At 47.2% G+C, this 26,134-nt stretch overlaps 1 protein-coding gene across 6 annotated transcripts in view; it reads right to left on the reverse strand.

Moving 5' to 3' along the window:
• Positions 1-318: 318 nt before the first annotated feature.
• Positions 319-26,134, reverse strand: part of LOC149362576 (2,4-dienoyl-CoA reductase [(3E)-enoyl-CoA-producing], mitochondrial-like) — a 170,070-nt gene continuing 144,254 nt past the window's right edge. For 3 of the 6 annotated variants that reach the window (XM_089573101.1, XM_089573104.1, XM_089573103.1), the window contains 2 exons: positions 25,036-25,179; positions 14,730-16,854 (listed from right to left, as the gene is read on the reverse strand). In XM_089573101.1, coding sequence (XP_089429227.1) covers positions 16,732-16,854; positions 25,036-25,179 — 267 coding nt within the window. In that variant the 3' untranslated portion in view covers positions 14,730-16,731. Of the gene's footprint in view, positions 341-14,729; positions 16,855-25,035; positions 25,180-26,134 lie in introns of those variants that run through there. The other 3 variants (XM_089573102.1, XR_016289019.1, XR_016289018.1) reach the window with 3 other exon arrangements.

Consider the following 26,134-nt stretch of genomic DNA (forward strand, 5'->3'; position numbering starts at 1 on the left):
CTGAACCATTAATAATTTCTCACCTCCCATCCGCTATCATCACATTGCACCCAATTCAATGTTACAAACCGAAGACAATATTTGGAGGATAACACGCAAGTGCCTCACGAATTCGCAACGAAGTTTATGACGAATATGGCTGTTGGATAACTGTTCGATAACTGTCCCAATGTTCTCTGCAAATTTCTTCTCCAAATTTAAAATTAAATGCGCACTAGACATTCCAGCATCACGTGACCAGTTCGTACCGCGTATAGCCGCAGGTGGTGGATCCCGGATAAACATCCATCGCTTCGTAAGGCTGCAACAGCGTGGTGCTACTTTTGGCACACGGCAACAGCTGCAGAAACCGAGACAAAAATACGTGGAGGGAAAAACAAAATTCGGCAGAGACGCTCAAGTCTGCTTATGGGCGGAAATGCGAAAAAAGAAAGAATTATTGTCCCTGGCTGCATTGTTTACGCGTAATGTTTGTACATCCATTAAAGTTATTTTCTAAGAGTTTATGTGTATGACACCATCCGGAACGCTGTACGACTAACAGTTGCATCAAAATTTTGAAAAGAGACTTTCGGAAGGCGTAGAGTTGAAGGTGCAATGTCGTCGGTTCGAATCCCTTCACAAGCTATCCCCCAACTGACTGCAACATGTAAGCTACATGTAATGACAAATCGTATGCCACCAACCGGAACTATGTACGGCAAAAGGTTGCGTCACAATCTTGGGACGAATTTTGGGAAAACTGCCATCGGCCAGTTCCGAGTACTTGAAGGCGAACAACATGTACGAGGTCTGCTAGAAAAGTATCCGACTTAATTTTTTTTGCGAACACCTGACGGATATGAAACAAGCGCGCTTGCATCACGTGACCTTGAACCTTCGTGCGCATGCACGAATTTTTTCCCGCCTGCCGATAGCGTCAGTCGCTGGGACGCAGCATTTGAGTGAGTCGGTGCGCACTGCTCTCGTCGGTTTTTTATTGCAATGAAAATGGCGGAGTGACAGGAGCAGCGCTACTGCATCAAATTTTGCCATAAACTGGGCGACAGCCAAGTGGAAACCATTCAGAATAATCAGACGGCTTTCGGTGACGATGCTATGAGCAGCACACAGATTCAGCAGTGGTGCAATTGATTTAAAGATGGCCGCACATCGGTGGGAGCGAGCCACGCTCCAATCGGCCATCAACATGCCGAAATGACCAGATCATTGCCGAACTGAAGGCTGTGGTGATGCGGGACTATCGCGTGACTATCCGAGAAATTGAGGAAGAGGTGGACATGAGCAATTTTTTCGCGCATTCCATTATCACCGAAGATTTGGCCATGGAGAGAGTTGCGGCGAAATTCGTGCCGAAGCTGCTCACGGTGGAGCAAAAACAGCTTCGTGTTGAAGTCTCACAGGACATGCTGGATTCCGCAAACAGTGACCCCGGCTTCATAAACATCATAATCACTGGTGACGAGTCTTGGGTGTACAGGTACGACCCGGAAACCAGATCCCAGTCGTCACAGTGGAAGCATTCCACGTCACCAAGACTTCAGAAGGCCCGCCAAGTGCGCAGCAATGTGAAAGTGATGCTGACTGCTTTCTTTGACACCCTCTGTGTGGCAGACCACGAGTGCGCACTCCACAGGGTCAAACAATGACCAAAGAGTGCTACAGGGATGTCCTTTGTTGCCTACGTGATGTTGTGCGGCGCAAGAACCCGGAGTTGAGGTCAACAGGAAAGTGGCGCATCCATCACGACAATGCTCCTGCACATGCCTCGCACTTGATTCAGTCTTTTTTGGCGAAAAACCAGACTCCTGTAGTTCAACAGACTCCTTACTCTCCTGATATGGCCTCTGCGATTTCTGGCTGGTTCCCAAAATCAAAAGGCCATTGAAAGGAGCGCGATTTCAGACAAGGAAGAACATTAGGGCTGCAACGACAGCTGAGCTAAACTCCATTCCGAAAGGGGCCTTTTCGGAATACTTCCCAAAATGGCAGCACCGCTGGAAGAAGTGTGTGGAGTCCCAAGTAGACTACTTTGAAGGTGACTAGGTTTGGAACGCTCCAGTTGTGCAAGTTTTTTTTCTACGGCCAAAGGTCGGATACTTTTCTAACAGACCTCGAATAGGACTGTCTGAGGTGGCGGTGCTTGGCTTTCTCTGTGCGTCATACGGCCGCTTGATGACGCATTCCTATTTTTCTCGCCATCGCTGGGATCTTCAGTACCATCTGCGAGTGCACAAACACACTCCGCCGGCATTTTTCGTAGTGGGACTAGAAATGCTTTCACATTAATAAATTAGTTGAGCACTGTGGTAGAGCCAAGCTTACCGGTTGATAGCGCCATGATAAGTGAAAGTTGGTTGGAATTAGCGGCGTTTCTGGCAGATAAGGTCGGTCTGGCGCACGCATGCAACGAGGACAGTAGCTCTGGCACAAGCATATTTACAGACATTTTATGCACGCGACAAGCCAACCTGACACACAAATACTGCCTGGCTTTTCTTTCCTATTTCACGCACGTTTAGCTACTTGGCGTAGACTCTATTTTCGAGCATGTTTAGGTATACTTGGCTTAGTCTCTCTGTTTCGAACTCGTTTGGCCACTGGGCTTCGTTGCTTTATGAGCCAGCACTACCGCTAGCGGTGCGATCTTGCACGTTCAGCTCGGATATCAGCATCAACAGGCTTTCGACATTTTCATCGGGGTGGAGAATACCCACATCCTTTTTGCAATGCCCGGAGAATCCTCCCCCGCGGGGCCTGGAGCACCTGAAGGGCTGGGAGGAATGGGAGACCCTGTTGCGCTCCGCGCACCCGGACAAGCAGAAGATCGATACAGACCGGGCCGCCGATGTCATGGAACATCACGTACTCAAGAACGTCTGATAGCAGTGGGGCTGTGCTGGCGCCCAGCGGCCTACGTACCTTAAATCATCATCATCATCAGCCCACTGCAGGGCAAAGGCCTCTCCCATGTCTCTCCAATTAACCCTGTCCTCTGACAGCTGCGGCCACTGTATCCTCGCAAACTTCTTAATCTCATCCGCGCAATTAGCTTTCTGCCGCCCCATGTTACGCTTACCTTCTCTTGGAATCCATTCCGTTACCCGTAAGGACCAGCAGTTATCCTGCCTTCGCGTTACATGCACTGCCGACTTTAGTCCTCCCCAAGCCCATTTCTTCCTCTTGATTTAGACTAAAATGTAATTAACTCGCGTTTGTTCCCTCACCCACTCTGCCCGCTTCCCGTCTCTTAACATTACACCTATAATTTTCTTTCCATAGCTCGCTGCGTTGTCCTTAAAGTAAGATGAGCCCTTTTCGTTTCATGAGTGAGTTCCAGTAAGATACAGCTGTTGTATGCTTTTCTCTTAAGGGATATTGGTAAAATGCATTTCATGGTCTGAGAGAGCATACCATATGCGCTCCACCCCATTCTTATTCTAGTTATTCCCCTCTCATGAGCCGGTTCAGCGGCCAAAACCTGCCCTAGGAAGACGTATTCCATTATCACTTCCAGCACCTCGCTACCAGTTGTGAACTGCTGTTTCCTTGCGAAACAGTTGAACACTACTTTAGTTTTCTGCCTATTAATTTTAAGACATACGGCTCTGCTCTGCCTGTCTAGCTTATTGATCTAGCTTATTGTCTAGCTTATTGCTTTGCAGTTCATATGCTGAGTGACTTAGCAAGGCAACGTCATCAGCGAATCGAAAATTACTTAAGGTATTCTCCATTAACTCTTATCCCCAACTGTTCCCAATAGAGGCCTCGGAACACTTCCTGTAAACAGACAGTGAATAGCACCGGCGAGATCGTGTCTCCCTGCCTGATACAATTCCTTATTTAAATTTTATTGCTGACTTTATGAAGGACTGTGGTAGCTGTGCAGTCGTTATAGATATCTTGCAGTATTTTCAATGACTCTTCTACACTTTGATTCAGCAATGCCTGCATGACTGCTGAGGTTTCCATTGAGTCAAATGCATTCTCGTTAAAGATATATAGTTAAAGTATCCGAATAGGTCTACACAAATCTATACAGTAGCCAATGTATCAGAACGTTAATGAGAGAGGCAGTAGCGCACAGCAATGGGACATACAGCCAGTAGGGAAGTCAAGAAAGCTTAGGAGCAATGCAAAGGGGGAAAGCAGCTGTTGAGGATCAGGTAACACCAGATCTCTCGAAGGAAGGACGTGAGATCGTGCTACAGAAACTGGCCACCCTGTGTACGCAATGCCTTGTGACCTCGAGCGTATCAGGAGCTTGGAAGAACGCTAACATTATCTTTATTCATAAGAAAGGAGACGCCAAGGACTTGAAAAAATCACAAACCGATCAGCTTACTGTCCGTTGCCTACAGGGTATTTACTAAGAAATCGCAAATAGAATCAGGACACCCTTAGACTTCAGTCAACCAAATGACCAGGCAGGCTTTCGTAAAGGATACTCGACAATACACCATAATCACACTAACATTCAGGTGATAGAGAAATGCGCTGCATATAACCAGCCCCTATATATATAGCTTTCATTGGTTACGAGAAAGCCCAAAATACTTCGGTGAATACATAGCTTGCATGTGACGTCACTTCCGCCTCCATCAAGCGCTTGCGGCCATGCTGCTGAACCATTCGGCCGTCTCCGCCCGTCCGCCCTGCAACGCCTGATCACTCCTCGGGCGCATTGGATTACTTTCTCATCTTTCGGGCGCGATGCCTACTCCACAGATGAATGAACCATTCAGTGCAGGCTACTGCTCTGAACTTATTCGATCGGCGCGCGTACGCTACGCACACAAAGTGAAAATTTGCGACGATATAGGTCCGTACAAGCTGCGACCGGAAGTCGACGCGGCGATGGGCGTTGATGTGTTCCCTGAAGTGACCCAGGGGGATATCGTGTACTCTTTCCAGCTTTGTGAAATTGGAAGAAATGAAGCCTTCTAATCAATGGAGGCACACAACGATTTATACAGTACGTAGGTGAGAAGCCTGTCTGCGATGCGCCTACAAGAGGAAAAGCTCGGCCTCGGCACGCCGCTTTCTCTGCTGTCATTTCTAGCTGCGGTCGTGGCGATCCGAACCGGCTAGCCTAGTGCTGTAGCTAGGATGCAGCGACGCGGGACCCAGTCCGGGTTTGTGTTGTGAGACAAATCGGATGTGGTCAGTCAAAACAGCAACATTCACTTCAGGGTGTAACCATTGCTTCCCACGTTTTCGCAAACATTTAGTTGACGACACAAGCCTCTTACCTGTCACAAAGTGCGCTCCGCTCACAAGTAAATTTGAGTTATCGGGGTCCAACTTGTCGCGCTTAATGCGAGCCAGCCACAGCTCGCGCAGATTGGTACTGAGTCATGGAGCGCTCGCACTTGCATGCCTGCGATTATCTGACGAACGCAGATGAAGTTCGTGTTAATCGGCTTCTTGTTTCACCTGGACCTGTCGCTACGGTTGGAGCAGCCAAAGGTGGCACACAAAACCATATTGAATCTACGGATGGACGAGAGCCAACACGATGCGAGCTAACATAGGCAGCGGTAAGCTAGAGATGGTCTGGCGGTGGTTCGGCAGCATGGCCGACTAGCAGCCGACGGCCACCGGATGTGACGTCGGTGCAAGCTACGTATAAAGTTTCTTCCTGCTCCTCCTCCACTTCCACCGGCACGACGAGTATCCCATGGCGCACACTTCTCGCGGACATCCATCGTGGACTCTTCGCACCTGAAAGCCACCGCGGTGGCTCAGTGATTATGGCGCTCGGCTGCTGGCCCGAAAAGATGCGGGTTCGACCTCGGCCGCGGTGGTCGAATTTCTTTGGAGGCGAAATTCTAGAGGCCCGTGTACTGTGCGATGTCAGGGCACGTTAAAGAATCCCAGGTGGCCGAAATTTACTCAGCCCTTCACTAACGGCGTCCCTCATAGCCTGAGTCCTTTTGGGACGTTAAACCCCATAAAACCAAACCAAACCATGAACGCGGCATTGAACCGAGGGGGAGGAGGGGGGGGGAGGGGGTGTGAAGCTTCCTATACCTTCCAGCGGCCACGAATTACAGACGGTAGAGCCAATTCCTCCTTCGGTTACGTTCATAGCGAATGGTGTACGAGTTATCTCCATGACAAGGGAAAACCGAAACACACGAGCGCGGGAGCTAGTTGTTCGCATAGCACCTGCTTCACGCGTGGGCTAGCTAAAATCGGGCCCGCTAGGGGAGGTGGCGGATCTATCGTTGCACGCCTGCCGCGCGCGGCCGCGCGCCGCGGTTTACTTGGGTTTTCGTATACACCCTTCCTTTGATGTAGTGGCATGTTAAAATTGTTTGCGCTGCTAGTCAACAATGGTAACATCAGTGCGGGGCTAATGTATAAAGAAGAGCACATTTTTCAAAGTTTTAGTGACACATTTATCCTTCCCGTTACTTTCAGTCTGAAAGAAGTATTTCTGAAAATACACTACTTTACAGCGTTCCGTACAATATAGATAATAGAAAGATTTGGCGTACCGGAGACGTAATAGGGGAGACGTATACCGATTTTACGTACAGCAGCAGCGCGTGCGCAGTGGCAAGTGCACAGCTGGTTAGGGCTACTGCACGTGCGCAACAGGCATACGTAAAACCGGCATACGTCTCCGCTAGTACGCCTTCGGTATGCTATATATCTCTCTAATGTGTGTCGATGCACCAGTGGTGTTAAGTTTATCTCAGATGGCACCACTGAAACTTTCGGTAGATCATTTCGTGCGTCATTCACGCAATACATGCGCAACTATTTCTGCATAATGTTCACGCAATAGAGAAAGATCGGTCTGTGCACAGTGAGTGCATGTAATTTAATGCATGCACAGTGTAACTTACAATCTTAGATAATTGCAAAAAAAAATGTTTAGTAATCATGTAAACACGTGAAAGCAAACCACTATCAAGTACTGGCCTTCGTTGTCCATGCTTATATATGCGACACCAATAAAATTCAATGAACATACAATTGCATAGTCGGTTTCCACGCTGTGCCGTCTCTTCGCGGACTAAACCCGGTGACTGGTTCGCAAACAGTGCTGACTAAATCATTGTTCATGATCTACGGTGTCGAAATGAGCGGTGGCTACCGAGGAGGCGAGCGCGGGTAGCGGTTCCCGTCATATCCGTGCAGGTCTCGCTGCACTCTTCGCAATTTCGAAGGTCACGAACGAAAAACCAAACACCACCCTAATTGTTGCAGCACGAACATATCACTAAGGAACACGACACCAAATTGTCTGTCACCGGCGCCGCAAAGCAGGCGACAGCGCCCGAGATAACGCGACTGACGGAGTTCGTGAAACACGCAATAGATGCGGCGGTTGCAACGGCCGCGCGGGTCGGAAATTGAAAAGGGATAGAGAATTATAGACAGAACAAGAGACAGAGCGAGCGAGAGACGTCTGCTCCGTTCAGAACCTTCTTGTGGTTAGACCTTGTTCTGTACTACAGACGCTAGCGTCAAGTCCTCTTTCGTTCACTACGAATTGAGTATGGAGTTACGGCTTCAACTGAGGTTTCTCCAATTAGCCGGGACGGAAGTGGCGCGCGCTTTCCTCTCCCTTATTAAGTTCCGCAGCTGCGTCTTTTGAGCAAAGAAAATGGCGCAGTAACTGTCTCATATCTCGGTGGACACCTTAACAGCAGCCAAAGCTGGCGTGCGAGGACGGCAGGGAGGAAGGAGACGCAGAGCGTCGCTGGGGAGGGGGTGTAGGCAGGAAGGTAGAAGTGAGAGGGTAAAAAAAGAAGGAGGTGCCGCGTCTTGCCGAGGCTCCGGCGGAGCCCTCTACTGCGGCACCTTTCTCCCTTGCTTCTTTCCTTTATTCTTCCTTTATACTTTTCCTCACGGCGCTGCTCTGCGTCATTTGTTGTTGTTGTTGTTGCGACTGAGAGAAGGATCGAAAGGAAAGTGCACGGGCCTGCCTACTGGCTCCAGCCGAGCCACCACCGCTGCCACGTGCAGATAGAGGAGAGTTAAAAGATAAGAGGAAAGAGTGAAAGAAAAGACGCGCGTCGCACCAACCGCGTCCGCCGAAGCGGATGCTGGCTGAGAAAAAGGGATAAACGGCCGTAGCCGCGCCTCCTCGTCACCACCTCCCCCTCGTCATTTGAAAGCATTCATGGCTGTTCATTTCCAGGTAACAAATCATCATCAAGCTTGATGGCCGACTCCAAATGACGTTCTCAGAACTGCAATCTTTGTTCTGCGTGTATCCGCTTTCGCAATATCGTTACTAAAAGTGGCATTAAACTTATGCGTGGTTGGCAAATCTAACTTTGCGGATAATGTGAACGGACACTCGGAATAAACGCCAAACAATATTTTTTGAAACTCATATAAGCAACAGCTCGCGCACATAACGGTTCACAGGGGAAAGCCCTGAGGCTTAAGGAAGCTGCCGCTTTACTGGGGGGGGGGGACTTTATCGAGTATCTGTTGTTTCAGCCAGCGTCGCCGCTGTAGCGGACGCGGTGTTTGCGACGCGCGTCTCTTCTTGCACTCTTTCCTCTTATCTTTGAACTCTCCTCTATCTGCGGTGGCAGCGGTGGCGGCTCGGCTCGAGCCAGTCGGCAGGCCCGTGCACTCTCCTTTTCATCCTTCTCTCAGTCGCAACAACCACCGCCGCTTTAGTGGTTGAAGCGTTCGGCTACTGAGCTGCACGACTGGGTTCGAATCTGACCACGGCGGCCGCGTTTCAATGAAGGCGACAGGCTCCCGTACGTGTGCTTTCACTCCTTTCATTCGACGAGAGAAAGTGAACGGAGGGAGTGAGCCACCGGGGCCGCCGGTTAGCTTTGAGGTGTGGGGCGCAGTAACTTCCTATCTTCACGGCGGCCTCCTCAACCTCAATAGTGTTACGCGCAACGCGTTCCGCTGTGCCCCCTAAATGGCTTATACATAGCTACCTAATTCCGCTGTAAAATGCTCATCTCTTTCAACGCCAATATGAAGATGGAGCGACAAACATACGATGTCACTAAAGGCAACGAAATACTCGTAGGAATCGCATTTGCGCATTTGGCTGATATTTAATGCTACGAGGTCCTTGTTGGAGACATTGATTTAGTTTGGGTTGGTTCATGGGGTTTAACGTCCCAAAGCGACTAAGGCTATGAGAGACGCCGTAGTGGAGGGCTCCGGAAATTTCGACCACCTGGGGTTCTTTAACGTGCACTGACATCGCACAGTACACGGGCCTCTAGAATTTCTCCTCCAAAGAAATTCAACCGCCGCGGCCACACTGATTTAGTGTTCCTTGCAAACGACAAATGTGTTCCTCGGGTTGCCGAGCGAATACGTCTCTGCTGCATCGCTTACGCTTCTGATTGCGCTTTTACCCGAGGAATGTACACGATCTGCCTAATGATGGTGAATTGCCGCCGCGGTGGCTCAGCGGTTATGGTGCTCGGCTTCTGACCCATTGGCTCCTGAGCACCTGAAACCTGAAGGTGGCTCTTTACTCTCGTTCAAAGACATAACATCTTATTATAAGGATAGGCACCGCGTGTACCCAGCCCCTGCAAAGGGACTGGGGAAAGCAAACGAACGCGTTCTACTTAGACTATTCACTAATACAATGCTGTGCCCGGCAGTATTAAAACATTTCGATCCCGCGTTCACTGGCAGGTGCAAACACTGTGGCGAGGTGGCTGACACCTACCACATGGTTTGGGCTTGCCAGCGCAACTCAGCTCTCTCCCCCCACCCCAACCCTACCAGAGAGGAATGGGAGGCGGCCCTGCTTGGCTGCTCGGACCTTCAGGCCCAAAAGGCTTTGGTCAAGAGGGCTAAGCTGGCGGCTTCGACCAATGGGGTCCCGGAATAGGGACTCCACCCATTGCGGGGCTCTTTAAGAAAGCCTCACCTCTTTTATTAAATAAAGGCTTTTCATCATCATCATCATCTGACCCGAAAGACGCGGGTTCGATCCCGGCCGCGGCGGCTGGAATTTCTTTGGAGGAGAAATTCTAGAGGCCCGTGTACTGTGCGATGTCAGTGCACGTTAAAGAACCCCAGGTGGTCGAAATTTCCGGAGCCCTCCGCTACGGCGTCTCTCATAGCCTTAGTCGCTTTGGGACGTTAAACTCCATAAACCAAACCAAACCTAATGATGGTGAATTGTGCGAGGCGTTTAGTCCGAGGACGCAGGTTTCCACGGAGGCGCAATGCAGGAGGCGGTCGGTCGGTACGTCGGTCGGTCGGAAAGTGAGCCCTCGAGCTGTGCTCCCTCATTACCCTTCAGACCCGTGTGGGCTGGAGCCCATATCAGGAGGGTCAGGTGTTTAGGAGGATTTGATATGAGTACGCGAAACACTTCGGCTGAAATACGGCCATGAGTAAAATTAAGAATGGCGCGCTGTGAGTGCACTTATGGCTTCTTTAGCTTTAGAAGTGGAGAGCGCGAGAGCAATAGCTACTTCCTCCGCTGTAGTGATATGCGAAGTGCGTATGGAGCAGGAGGCATGAAGAGTCATGTTCTCATCTGTGGCCACCGCTGTTGCAGCAGTCCGAGTAGGATGGTCTGCCGCGTCTGTGTAAAGCACGTCAAGTCGGCCAGCATATATCGCTGCTGGAGTGACGCGGCCCGAGCTTCTCTGCGACCTTGATGATGATCGAGTTGGATACATGCTGCGGGGGAGAGGGAGTCTTGATGTTGGTCCTGATGGCAGGTGGGAGATTGACCACCGAGGATGGCGGACGGAAGCGAGCGATGCGAAGTTGTTCGAGGATAGAGCGGCCTGCGGTTGAGACACCCACCGAGTAATGAGGCAGTTACTGCGATCTTATCTTTTCCTCAACACGAATTTTGAGTGTTTAGTAAATTCCGTACGCAGGAGTTCCGCGCAGGTTTGTTGTGATTTCATACTTCCTCGCGCAGTACGCGATTCCTCGCATCTACACCCTCAAATTTTTTTTTTTTTGGGGGGGGGGGGGGGCAAACTCAATTCGGGGGTGTCCTAAGTCTGTTCCGAACATGGGTCAACTCAATTTTCAAATTTTGGGGTGTCGGCCAACCTTATTTCTGGAGGTGCGCCAATTTCGTTTTGAGACAAGTCTGTCTTCCACCCGCGAACACCCAGATTCACGGACAGTCAAATTCGGCCAAGGTCATCCCAAGGGTAAATTTCGGGTAAAAATTGAAAATTGGTTTTGAATAAAGGAAATGGCGCAGTAACTGTCTTAGTACCTTGGTAGATCCCCAAGATACACGAGACAGTTACTGTGCCCCTAACCATATTTGGGACATGCCTCATGTGCCACACCCTGTGTTGTGCGATCCTTACCCTGCAGGGCCATCCCCAAATTGAGCTTTTATTGGTATCTCACACACCTTTGAATCGACAAAAGTCATTCCAAGGTCGAATTCCAGGTGGTCCTACCATGTTTGAGACGCCTCATGTGCCATACCATGTGTTGCCATCCTTACCTTGCAGGGCCATCTCCAAAATTGAACTTTGCTTGGTCCATTGCCATGGTCGCCCATTCCCTTCCTGGGTCTGGCTGAGGCTTCATTTTCTTCAGAACAGACATCATCGAAATCACTTGGGATAGGCTGGAAATGCTTTAGCACTAAAAATTTCGTCTTGAGCGATACAAACTAATTATTTCCATAGCCGGAGAAAAATGTGTATATGCGGTTGCGCTTCCACGTTAAGGGGGGAAAGTGACTACGATTATGCTTCCCATTTATGAGATTGACCAACGCAGCTATATCTTCGTCTCTGTCTAGCTATGTCTTCGTGGCAACCTCACCCTTGGCGATGCAAGCCCTGCGTCTGGCTTCGGCCCCGGCGGCTCGTACCGCAGAATCTTGCCTCGGTACGCTTTTGTATCAGTGGGCTCATATGGAAGGACCTTTTTTAGTGCTATGTTTGTGCCTAGGCAGGTCGTACAGAAAGATCTTGCTGATGTCATCGCTACGTCTCTGTCTCAGCAGTTCGAACAGCAAGATCCTGCAGGCGGCGTCGCCACGCCTCCGTCCGAGCGGCGCACCCGAGTGTTGCTGTGTCCGTCCGCTGGCTGTGGGCCCATCGACCAATCTACCTTGCCGGTCAGGCAGTATTTATGAATTCATCCAGGGCGAACACTGAAGAAGCAAAAGCAAAGTCGTTCGAGAGCGGCTGATGATTCACGAGCCAGGGAACTTCTGGGCTCCTCTCGTCTTCTTTTCAAAAGCATGCTCGTGGTGACGTCACGGTGCGGGGTCACATGAGCTGTGCTTGTCTCGTAGGCAGCGGAGGTTTCAACAGCACCAGATGAGGCGCAAATTGCCGACACTAACAGTTGCACTGCACAAGTTTATTTGCATAAAAAAGTAACGCCACTGCATAACTTTATTTACGAACAAAAACGTCATGCAGTTTTTATGCCTATGCAGTGAAAAAACGGCAATACTATTCCAGGACTTCCGGTCATTGCATGTCTTTAAATGCTATAATGTAGTGCACTTGCATTCCGATACCAATAAACTGCACGTAGACTTTAGTGCAATCCCTATCGAAAGATTAAAATGAACTTCAACAGGTTTTGTCAAAAAGGATGCTAAAACAGCCCATTTGAAGTAGGATCAAACATCAAGGAAAGAGGACCCATCCGGTTCAAAATCAAATGTCCCAAATCAAGTAGGGCCAGACAGGTCATTTGAGGCAACCCATTTTACACAGGATGAGCTTTGTCAGTATGTACTATTTACTACACAGGTAAACGCTATATTTAGCTCTCCTTGTAGCATATACAGTACCAACTCCTGGAGTAGGTAATCCCTGGAAAAACGAGAAGTGCTAAATAGAAGGCATTTAAACTGGACCTGTTCGAACTTGTTCTAGTGGCTCAGACCCATCCCGTCCAAAATCACTGGATTCTAATCAATTCAGGAAGTGTTTATTAAACCTGTAAGAGAGAAGAAAAAGGCACTGTACTGGAGGTCTCTGGATTAATTTCGATGACATGGAGCTCTTTAATATGCACTGACATTGCATAACCGAATGCCTTACACACAAAAAAATGACCGTTCACTAAGCAGCCCTTCTTTTCACACCCATTCATTCCTCCCATAACGACGCGGTGATGGCATCCAACGCGGGACTGCGCCATTCTGCTGCTCATAATGAATTTACTGAAGAATCACTCATCGTGATTGTTCAGTGGTTACAGTGTTAAGCTGCTAAGCCTGTGGGGGTGGAATCATCTGGCCGCAGGGGTTGCGCTAGGCGAAACGCAAATGACATCGCTGTGTTGTGCAGTGCCAAAGCACGTTACATATTACATAAGCCCAGGTGGTCGAAAATAATTCAGAGCACTTCACTAAAGCACTTTTCTCTCAACCTTTTTTCACTCATTCCTTCACACCCCTTACTCGCAGAGAGGTTCAGGTGTCCACAATGTTTTTTTTTAACCATTTCCCAGAAAGGGAGGTCAATGGAAAATTTCTCACTGTTAGGAAGGATATGAAAAATTTAAAGGAGGCGGGATGCCCCTAGCTTGCACCAGAGCCACACTGTAATGCTCTAGTGTTGCCCTCTTTGTCCCCGGTGCCTCATAGACGGCTTGGTAGCTCAATTAAAGCTAGTAAATTTCAAATTAAAGGTGTGCTTTCGAAATTGTCAAGTCCAACAACCTCCAGGTTGTTTCACCACGTTTTCCAAATCTTCTCTGAGAGTTTAATAATGTTTCGGAAAATATTGCAAGAAATGCCGCGTATCTGTCTGTGGACGTCAACGGATGAGCTAAGCATCATTCGCTGGCTTGCATCCAACAGTACGGCAGTCGTCCGAGGGTGGTTCTTCGGGTAACAAATGGTCTAAACATCCTGAGTGGGGTTTCTAGTGGATGTCCGTAGGACATTAAATGTGCAGGTTAATGGCTTCCTGCATTCGTGAGGCATCCGAATATTCACTTAAAATGTCCGCAGGCCATCCCTAGGACTTCCAATTACATGCTGTGGACATCCGCTGCGCATCCGTTGGTGATCTCCCAACGTCCTGCAGATGTCCTAAACATCCGACAGTGGTAGACCACTTTATGGCCAAGGAAGTTTCAATACCCATTCAGTCTGAGTAAGCACTGTAACAGCTAACAATTTTTGGGTGAACAAGCCACTGAGACATTGGCGCACCATCCCTATACAACAGGGAGCAAATGTTTTGACTTCCTAACCACTTGTGGTGTGAAAGGGCTGTCAAGACCATTGAAGCGCTACTCATCTTTCAAGGTAAACCTGTTCTTACCATTATTAGCAAGTCCAGCAAATTGCCTCTTTTCAGTATGAAAAAACTGTGACCAACAAAACAGCATTTTTCTTCCACAACATGTTAGGCACCGTACAGTCTTCCATGAGAGCATTCAATGAGCTCTCACAGAAGAGCTCTCATGAGCTCTCATGCTCTCATGGAGAGCATTCAATGAGGACATTAAACATTTGATGTCCTGAAGAAATATAATTTAACCAAACAGTTTAAAATGAGAAATGTCTGCTAGAATTTACAGCCAAATATATATATTTGTATTTGCATTACAACCACGAATTTTACATTCCCATTCATCTAATTTTAAGAGAGCAACAGACAGCATTTTCCAATATCCTACACTTCTTTTCAACACACAGGTAAACAAGCTTCAAAAGTTCCCAGTAGTATATATACTATCCTGGCTAACTCTCTGACCAAAATATACTTCAGCACAAGCATGTGAAAATGAAAAAAACTGAAGACCTGTGAAAATACTGTTTTATTTCATTTCTATGAAAAATATATTTTTACCAAGGCACATGCAATGAACATTTCAGCTTTCTTACATGTAGAGTTTGACTTGATGCCTATAAGTGTTTTTTACATTCCATTTTGACACCCTTCCGACATCATAATGCCTATGAGCCGCATGATAACCATCACCACAAAAATTATTGCACATATATTTGCATAGGGAAGGAACAATTCCCATGATGCAAAACTGCTTTAGCCTAAAAAACCAGTTGAATCAGTAATCAGACCATAGAGAAAATTTAGGAGCTTGGTTCCAAAATTAAATAGTTACCAATTATTAGTGGCCCAGTGCAAACCTGAAATCTGTTGTCACTAGTGTGACTTTACGCACAAAGGAACCAATGTAAATAATCCCTCAAAGATGATTACTCAACCTTTAGCTCCTGAAATCGGTTATCACTAGCATGACCTTGTGCACAAAGGAACCAATGTAAATAGATAATCCCTCAAAGATGATTACTCAACCTTCAGCTCCTGAAATCGGTTATCACTAGCATGACCTTGTGCACAAAGGAACCAATGTAAATAGATAATCCCTAAAAGATGATTACTCAACCTTCAGCTCCTGAAATCGGTTATCACTAGCATGACCTTGTGCACAAAGGAACCAATGTAAATAGATAATCCCTCAAAGATGATTACTCAACCTTCAGCTCCTGAAATCGGTTATCACTAGCATGACCTTGTGCACAAAGGAACCAATGTAAATAGATAATCCCTCAAAGATGATTACTCAACCTTCAGCTCCTGAAATCGGTTATCACTAGCATGACCTTGTGCACAAAGGAACTAATGTAAATAGATAATCCCTCAAAGATGATTACTCAACCTTCAGCTCCTGAAATCGGTTATCACTAGCATGACCTTGTGCACAAAGGAACCAATGTAAATAGATAATCCCTCAAAGATGATTACTCAACCTTCAGCTTCTGAAATCAGTTATCACTAGCATGACCTTGTGCACAAAGGAACCAATGTAAATAGATAATCCCTCAAAGATGATTACTCAACCTTTAGCTCCTGAAATCAGTTATCACTAGCATGACCTTGTGCACAAAGGAACCAATGTAAATAGATAATCCCTCAAAGATGATTACTCAACCTTCAGCTCCTGAAATCGGTTATCACTAGCATGACCTTGTGCACAAAGGAACTAATGTAAATAGATAATCCCTCAAAGATGATTACTCAACCTTCAGCTCCTGAAATCTGTTATCGCTAGCATGACCTTACGCACAAAGAAACCCATGTAAATAATCCCTCAAAGATGATTACTCAACCTTCAGCTCCTGAAATCGGTTATCACTAGCATGACCTTGTGCACAAAGGAACCAATGTAAATAGATAATCCCTCAAAGATGATTACTCAACCTTCAGCTCCTGAAATCGGTTATCACTAGCATGACCTTGTGCACAAAGGAACCAATGTAAATAGATAATCCCTCAAAGATGATTACTCAACCTTCAGCTCCTGAAATCGGTTATCACTAGCATGACCTTGTGCACAAAGGAACCAATGTAAATAGATAATCCCTCAAAGATGATTACTCAACCTTCAGCTCCTGAAATCGGTTATCACTAGCATGACCTTGTGCACAAAGGAACCAATGTAAATAGATAATCCCTCAAAGATGATTACTCAACCTTCAGCTCCTGAAACTTGTCACTAGCCTGACCTTACTCACAAAGGAAACAGTGTAAATAATCCCTCAAAGATGATTACCCAACCTTTAGCTCCTGAAATCTGTTATCGCTAGCATGACCTTACGCACAAAGAAACCCATGTAAATAATCCCTCAAAGATGATTATTCAACCTTTAGCTCCTGAAATTTGCTTACAGTAGTTCGACCTTAAGCACAACGGAACCAATGTAAATAAAAGAGCTCCTACAACCTGCCAGCTGAACAGTACATTTCCTGAGACACCAACTAACATATGCACGAACCATCATGAACCCTTGGCACTCCTGATGGCAGCCTCCAGAACCTTCCACTGGTCCTTGGGCACTTCAGATAGCCTGTTGAAGACACTCGCATGGTAGTTCAGGTGGCCTCCATCGATGCGAATAACCTGCAGCACAGAAAGGTGCATGTGTACTGGTGAAAAGTCAGCACACGAACAACTTGAATGTATGCGCTTACTATAGTCATAAAACATTGAACATTATCAGTACATGCTTATTGTAGTCATGAAACTTGGAACATAAGCTGTTAGCTATTCTCTCAAAAAGGTATGATCATTCTGTCAGTCACGACAACCCTTGCAGGTACAAAACCATGATTTATTCTAACCTAGCCCTATTATTTCTCTCCAACTTCTGGCCCTAACTTTGCTTTCATGCAATTGCTTACATTCTCTTTGACCTTGTTTATGTTCCTTCTGTGTCGACATGAAATGACACCATCAGTACCGGTCACCTCGAGTGTCTCGGTTGGCTCCTTATGATGCAATCTACAGAGTACCTTCTTGCATGCTCACTTTTGTCAGCATAAATCGACCCAAAAAGGGCGACTCTGATCCCTGGATGACTTTCTGTGCTAGCACCTGAGCTGAATGTCCAGGAGGTCACTTGGAAGGCAGTCGTCAAAACTCTTCTGCATTACGATTGAGAATTTTTGCTGACATCCTGCTGACTTTGTTTTCATACAACACAATTATGTCCCGGAACTTCACTGGTGCGCGCTCGAGTTCTTCAAGAGGCAGGACTGTCTGCAAACAATGACTCTAGTTTGAACCTGTGGGTAACTAAAAACATTTACGCCCGAAGCTTATGTGACTTTTTACACGCAACCGGGCTTCATGCATTTCTGTAACTTATTCTACCTTTCGTGACTAACACCACGTTTTATGCCGCGTGGCACACTCAGCATCACAAATAATAATAATAATAACAATTCGGCTCAGAAGACCCAGCTGCATGACAAGGGCTCAATTGCTCCCCAGCATGCAATGTGTGGGCTGCAGATTGGGCTGTTGTGAGAGACTATGGTGTCCTGCTATTGGTCCTAGTGTAATTTTCCACTTCCTCTTAAATACACTGAAATAAAGAGTTTAATGTCTCTGATAACTCCCTCAGCCTATAAGTTTGCCTCCTTGTCCTTGCGGGATGGAGCAGAAAAAAAAATTCCAGAGTGGATATCTTTGTCCAATCTGCCAACTTGTTACCACAGTGAAGGCGCTACTATCATCAACCAATAGCATTGTTTGTCTTCAAGTATTTGCCTTTTAGACAGTTTAGCATTTCTTTTTGTTCGGTGTCATCTTGCCTTGCTTGCAAAATCCAGCTGGCAAATAGCAACCACTCCATCTGCCTCCTGGCCGGCTCACATTGCAAACCACTGAGTAGTATACAGTGAAAGCTCGTTAATTCGACCCCCGTTAATTCAGAAAATCGGATAATTCGACGCGTACACGAGGCCCTTCAATTATGCATATGAGTCTATGGGGCAAAACTCTCCTTAATTCGGATAAATTTTGCCATGCGTCGGTTAATTCGACTTCACTCCGCAGCCCGCCAAGCCGGTGCGCCGAGAGAAAAAAGAAAAAAACACTGCCACGAGCGGCGCTACTGTACGGCTGGTAGGCCATCCGTATGGTCATCGTCATCAGCAGCGTGAGAAAGGGCGAGGGAAGCGAGGTTAGCGGTGGCCGAAGCAGCCGAAGCGGCTGACGTCTTTTTTTGTGCTTTGTTGTGTTGCAGCAGTCGTGTTGGGTGTCGTCCGCATAACCCTATCCACATCAAGTCTCGTTTTGGCGTGTGTCATTGTTTCCACGTGTTCTTGCTGCTACGATCGCGGTTATTTAACCATAAGGCGGTGCCTTTTTTGGTAATTGTGCACTTTGTCAGCATGTTTACTGCGCTGCTTGTTGTTGCTGTTTTGTTGCGACTGAGAAAAGGGTGAAAGGAAATTGCACGGGCCTGCCTACTGGCTCAGCCGAGCCACCACCGCTGCCACGTGCAGATAGAGGAGAGTTAAAAGATCAGAGGAAAGATAAGACGCGCGTTGCAGCAACAACCGCGTCCGCTGAAGCGAAAGCTGGCTGAAAAAACAGATAAGCGGCCTAAGCCGCGCTCGCTTCACCTCCTCCCCGCGCTGCTTTCAAGTGGGTAGCACGCAGTGCCTGCGCGCCTCGCCTTTGTGTCCTGTCAGCTGACCAAGGATGAAATAATTGAAGTGACAGGCGCTGACAAAGAAGATTCGTCGGAAGGCGACGATTGTGAGCAGTTGTCCCAAATGCCAAAGTGCATGGTTAAAGAAGCTGCAGAAGCTGTGTCCGTGCGGGAGGACTTCTGTGAACAAATCCCTGATGGTGTGTGTGCCACGGAGCACCTGGCAGCTGTTAGAGCTATCGTAGTCACTCAAGTTTGCTCGAAAAAGCAGACGACGATAACAGATTTCTTTGCCAAATAAAGGTACATACGTCCTGTTGTGGCAAACATTGTTTTTTGTTGTTCATTCGATAATTCGACATTCGGATAATTCGACAATTTTTCGCGGTCCCGTCAGTGTCGAATTAACGAGCTTTTACTGTACATCCCTTTCTCTGTGAACATTTTTGTGGAAATTAACTGAAGCACACTAAAACATTTCTGCTATACTAAGCAGAGCACAAAAATCAACTTTAATTTAGTGCACGGGTCCTCAAAATGGGTTCTGTGGAATTAACTGTAGCAAAGTAGACATTTGGGCTAGTTGGTGGAGGGGAGACACTACAAGCGCTGACTCGCAACTAAGGTTTATTAGAAAAACGGAACAGAATATATACAGTAACCACCCACGACTGCGTACGTCATAACCTTGGGGAAACAGATAACGTGCATGGCGTGAAAGAGAATCTAAACAGGAGCGGTGCGCGTGTGCACCCGGTTATTCAAGTATCCGAATTCCATGTTCCGTTTTTCTAATAAACCTTAGTTGCGAGTCAGTGCTTGTAGTGTCTCCCCTCTTGTCCTGTGTTCTCTGTCTTAGTTCGCGCTGTTTTTCCACCATGGGTTCTGTGGAACCCTTCTGTTCTTTGTAGCGCTTTCACAGGTTCCCTGAGCATCTAAAACCATGCATGCCTTAACCACCACTGCCTTTCCTCCTACTCATGAGGCTAATCATACAGTAATTACTTACAGCAGGCTGTTTCACAACACAGCTAATCAATACCAATTGATTTTGGCCCCTTTTTCTGGTAACATGTACCTGCATGCCCTATTTTCCAAGCATATAGGCAGGAAGAGGCAGAAGCCCTGACACACGAAGTTGCTCAGCACATTTTGAGCGCTGCTGAGGTTCCCCAAGGCCAAAAAAAATTGAGAACTCTTAATTTAGTAATAGTACCCCATGACTGCAAGGGGTACAGTAGCTAGAGAGGATAGTGGCAAGCTTTCTCGAGAAATATGAAAGACACGATAAAGAAATGCCAGTCTCAAAAGCCTCTAACCCCACGAATAGGATACAGCTGGCAGAACTATCAAGGCTAATCAATATGTGCCAGGTAAACGACATACAGTAGTATAATATGGAGAGGAATGAGCAGGTTCTGATGAAGGGATTTAGCCTAAAAGTGGGTCAAAGAAGTCAGTCATTGGTAAAAATAACATGAATGCCCTAGGAGACTAAAAGGCAGTGTCATTCAGGTCCAGGGGCCGCTGTAGAATCAGCAGTGACAACTGGATGGTAAGCTCCATCATCGATGGCATGGTGAGTGGACAGTTCAGCACCTCCACCAGAAGTCACGTGGTGATGACAATGCTGCGGAACAGCACATAAGCAGACTAACATGGCACAAACTGTTCAGTGGGCTGATTTCTTCCCGCAAAAAACTGAGCAGCGCTGCAGCAGCATAGCAACAAGTGTGCTCGGCGATCGTTGAAGAACAGAATCCCCATCACTCTCAGCCACACTCAATTTAAAGGTGACGACGGAATTTCTCGGGACAAGGGGCGGGAATCAACCACGAAAATCTTAAACAACCCAGAAACCAGTTGAGCATGGCTACAAACATTCCAGATAAATGTGGTAGCATCTCTCATCAGAAACAAAGTGATAGAGCTGCATGCCAGTGGCTTTTACCATGAATAAATAAATATGACAAAGTTTTGCGGCAATATAATGTGCCACAAAAAAACATTACATTACTTAGTGCCTGTGTGGCTCCAGAGAATGCACGTTCTTGCTGCTTTCTTGTTTCGCCTAAGTCAGTTCCTTAAAAGGACTGAAGCTGAAGTGTTTACTTAATGACTTCTGGCGATGGAAATGTGAGGGAAGAAGTGTAAATGAGACGTGAAAGCAGTGTAGAGTCCCGGTATGGATATATGAGAATCTCAAGGTAATATTATAATTAATTATCAAGATGAGCACCATATTTTTTTGTTTGTGTGAAATCAAAGCCCATCACTCAGACAAAACCTGGAAAGTCCAGTGCAACACCTGGGGGGATAGCAGAGCACAAAAAGCCATGCCGCTGAGAAAAGGCAGAAACTCAGAATGGGTATTAATTCCAACCTTGATATCCAATACAGGATCCCTCCAGGAAATCTGGAAATTGACCTACCTATTTTTAAAGGACTAGAATCTAGCCCTCAGTTGTACCACGAACTGTGCTCGAAGAAACGGACGATGATGCACGCGCTCCACTGCGCAACGAACAACTGCTCCTAGAGCTGTGTCCTTTTTATTGCCTTGCTGCCTCGCAAGTTCTAAACTGTCGGCACCGGGTGGTGCCACAACACAAACATGAAAACGAAACTGTAACAGCCGGGAATTGATGGAGACATCACTAAGAGTGTAAAGAGCTGTGAAACCTGCCAAGCTTACCTGCGTGCACCGCAACGCATCCAGCACACGCCATGGCCGTTTCCACAGAGGCCCTGGTCAAGACTTCACGTTGACTTTGGGGGCCCATTCATGGGTCATACATTCCTGGTCATTGTTGACGCCTATTCAAAGTGGGTTGAAGTTTTTCCAGTGACGTCAACATCAGCGGATGCTGTTATCAATGCTTTGCGAACAACATTTGCGCAGCATGGACTGCCGGATCTCATAGTTTCCGACAATGGGCATGCCTTTGCAAGTGAACAGTACTTGGAATTCTTGGCACGTAATGGAATACATCGCATGCTTGTGCCTCCCTACCATCCAGCTTCGAATGGTGCGGCAGAGCGCGTCGTACAGACTGTCAAGAACAAGATCAAGAAGAGTGGATCTGGATCTTTCCAAACCCAGATTTCGCGGTTCTTATTTCATTACAGAACCACGCCACATGAAGTCACAGGCAGAGCACCGTGTGAAATGCTCATGGGAAGGATGTTCAAGACACCTTTGGATGTTCTTCGCCCAAATCTACACACTTCAGTGCTGCTGAGACAGTTGAAGCAGAAACTACAGGCCGATAAAGGGTGTCGTTCTTCTCCATTGCCGAATGTGGGAGACAACGTACTCGCAAAGAACTTTCGTCGAGGACCACCGTGGGTACCCGCACGTGTCACGAGCACTACAGGTCAGTCAGCAGCTACAGTCTGTCTCAGTGACGGTACTCTCTGGCATAGGCACGGCGACCACCTACGTCCTCAAGTCGAAGAAATCGTTGAGCCTACCACTGAACTATGGAGGCCTGAACCTACTAGAACACAGGGCGTTTCCAGCCACCCATCAACAGAGTGTGACACCAGCTTGGCTGTTTCTGTGGACTCTGACCTCACCGTGAGTGCTACTAGTGGCACAGAAGAGACAACTGTGAACGTGACTGGTGGTACAGAAGAGACTGCTATGAACTCTCCCAAGTCAGCGTGCAGCACGCCTCAGTTGCGAAGAAGCACGAGAAGCCGCAAGCCAGTGCAGCGCTACTCTCCATAATGCTCTTCTCTTCTTGAACAAACTAATGGAGGAGGACTGTTACAGTTTCGTTTTCATGTTTGTGTTGTGGTGCCACCCGGTGCCGACAGTTTAGAACTTGCGAGGCAGCAAGGCAATAAAAAGGACACAGCTCTAGGAGCAGTTGTTCGTTGCGCAGTGGAGCGCGTGCATCATCGTCCGTTTCTTCGAGCCTAGCCGTTGACGGCGACCGCCGAGCCGGTCCGCCTCTCGGCATTGCTCGGTCCACCAACTCGTTACACTGACCACAGTTGTTTTTTTTAAACAAGAGCTATAAGACATTGCTTCCTCATAGCCAAGAACCTACACCTCATTTTTTCTGTACGCATTTTTTCTGTACAGCTTGCTGTCTCAGTTAGCTCAGTTGGTAGAGAGACTACTACGATGTAGCAGTGGTCCCGGGTTCGAACCCAGGACCAGGACGAATTTTTCTTTAACTGCGAAGTTTCTGAGAAAGCTGTATAGCTTTCCTTTGTAGCCGTTCGGCGGCGCTTGGGTGGATGTCAATGAGTAATTACTCCCTTATAAAAAACATAGCCTTCGTTTATAAGTACAATAACAATATTTTCTCTCTAGCCACTATTGTTTCTTGTTCACCTCTCATTGTCGTGAATGTGCATTTGTCTTTCTTATGTGTTGCCGCTATCACCTCTCAGCAATGTAATGGTGGTGAGGCAACTAGTGAGCTGCCCTCTATGCCCCAACACATAAGATGCATGTGCAAAACATGTATAAATAGGCAACTGTTTGCTTGTACAAGAACAAACAAAACACTTTCGAGTACAGTCGAACCTCGTTATAACAAACACGGATACAACGAATTATCGGATATAATGAAGTGAAAGAAAAGTTTGGTTGGACATGCTTTATTTCTATGGGAGTTCTATCTGTATAACGAAACGAAAAATTCAAAATTTGACACTGTATTGGTTATAACGAAGCAGTTTTTGTATTCACGGGGCTCAAAATGCTCAAACAAGTAGGAAAAATCTCAAAACACGCTAAATTTTGATCTTTTGAAGCGCGCGCACCTAAAATGTGTTTCAATCACCCGCGCTTCCGCACGCGACGCCATCTAGGGAGAGCGAATGAATCTAGCATCAACGGCTGCCTAGCACGTGACTGGCACGTGATCGAACCGATGCCCGCTCCCCGGCCACCCCCGCCGTCGCGATTTCCGACCCGCGCGCACTATCTCTGCAGTTCAATCTGTAGACGCCGTCGCGGAACGCGTCTCAACAAACAGCAGTTTCGCTTGAAACGAAGATAAAGATATTCAGGGCAGTTGACAGCGGGCGCAAGGAAAAGTCATTGCCACGGACTTCGGTGTTGCGCCTAGTACTCTTATCTATCTAGATAAGATGGTTATCTTGAGCGCAAGGCAAAGATTGCAAACGCCCACTCTGCAGGCGCTGTGAAGAATGACAGCAAGACAGGATGTTGAAGATGCCTTGTTTGCATGGTTCAAGGACGTTATAGCGCGTAACCTGCCTGTGTCTGGTGCCGTCCTTCAAATGAAGGCGAGAAGTCTCACTTCTGTCAGAGGCCACAATGACTTTCATGCAAGCAGTGGCCGGCTGCAGCGATTTAATGACCGCCATCGGATTGTTCGCCACGTCTTGTCTGGCGAAGAAGCAGCCGTTGGCGCCGAGAACTGCGAGAAGTAGGCAGAAAGCTTCCGCATGCAACTGGGAGGCAAGCGGACAATTTCGGCGAGACGACATGGCGTCAGCTGGCGGTTCCAAACGTTACGTTCGAGGAATTCATCTGTGCAGATGACAACTTGGCTGTGGCGCCCGAACTGACCGACCAAGAAATTGCTGATCAGGTGGTTTCTGCAGATGATGCTAGAAACAGCGATGCATGTGAAGATGGCGAAGTGCGAGCTCTCAGCAGCGCCGAGGCCGCTGACATGGCCAGGAAGTTGAGGGGGTACCTCGAGAACCTACCTGTGGCCAAATCAGCTGACATCGGGAAAGCGCTGCTCTGTGTTGATTTCGTCGAGAAATATAACCTGTCAAATAGTGTGAAGTGCCGCCAAACAGAGATTACGTCGTTTTTTAAATAAATCAGTTTTTGCACCTGGCCATGCATCCCGATTTGTGAGTTCGCTCTTGCTTTCCAGTACGAAATGTAAGGCGAGGTTTCATATGCTTATACCACGCGTTAAATTCAAAAATAGTGCATTTTTTCAACCCTGTGCTGTCCATCTTAAAGTACTCTTTACTTGGGCTTATTAGCGACCTTTTCTGCGGGAATTTGAGTGCATACTTTTATAAAGAATATTGGATATAACGAATGAATTTCCGCGCAAAATGCGACTTCGTTATAACGAGGTTGGACTGTATTCTGCAAAGGAGTCCATCTTTTCTGCCCACTCATTACATACCTCGCCTGTGAGCCAGCTTGAGTAGTCGCTGACCAGGTAGGCTGCCAAGTTGGCAACCTCGGCTATCTCCCCTTGCCTCTCAATGGCACCCTTCACAGCCTCCTCTGAGAAGCGGCCATCGGGGTCCAGCCTGCTGAAAGCACCCTGCAGAGAACCAGAATAAGTTGGAAGTCTTAACAGGTGGTGGAAACGCACATAAATGTAGCAAATTCACAGCCCCAGAACACTCCAGAACCATGTTCTTACATGTGACAGCAATGCTTTGCAGCCATCAATTGAAGAAGTCTAGGCATCGGCGTACCAAACTTTCAAAGCACAGGTGAAGAGAAGGGTTGACAGGACTGGACAGGACAAGCACTACCGACTAGCCCAACAGACAACTTTGTTACTGGCACACCGCATACATTCTCTGCGTTCAATTCCACCATAACCTGTGACACGTTACCTCCACATACAACAAAGAAAGACTCCTTGAATTCTCTCAGTGGCTGCCGCATCACAACTGTCCCCACTGTATTGCAACTGCCAGTCCATTTCGACAGGGTGCCTTCTGATGGTGGCAGCCAATAGCCATACCCCACCTAATAGATTTTATTGTTTACAACTATTATGTACCAATATTATGATGTTTTTTATGATAGAAGAAAACACTTCCGACTAAAGCAAAACGTGCAGTAGATGTCTGCAAAGCTCTTAGGAGCATGTCCTGGAGAGTAATTCAGTGTTGAGGGAACCCTCCTAGGAAAGAGATTAAGGTGACCAGTTGAACCACCCACGTGGCAAGCATTGAAAGTACTCAGGAGGGACCACAAAGGTGCAAGGTACAACGCAACCATTTTGGCAGCTGCCTGCACAACTTTGCCTTTGCTGAATTTATAATAAAATACAGAAAATCATTCATTTCAGTTTTCCAGTTACTAATTTTAGGGTTACGGAATGAATAATGAAGAAATCACCAGACTAGATGCCAGTTTTGGTCCACAACCAAACATAGTGGTACCGTGCATATATAGCACATGGTAACAAACAAAAATAGCACAAAAAGGTCAACAAGAACAAAGCCTTACTGACTGCACAATTTTGGTTTTGTAGTTATAGC

This window comes from Amblyomma mixtum, chromosome 2 (assembly GCF_055824585.1).
Source record: "Amblyomma mixtum isolate Tamu chromosome 2, ASM5582458v1, whole genome shotgun sequence".
NCBI lineage: Eukaryota > Metazoa > Arthropoda > Arachnida > Ixodida > Ixodidae > Amblyomma > Amblyomma mixtum.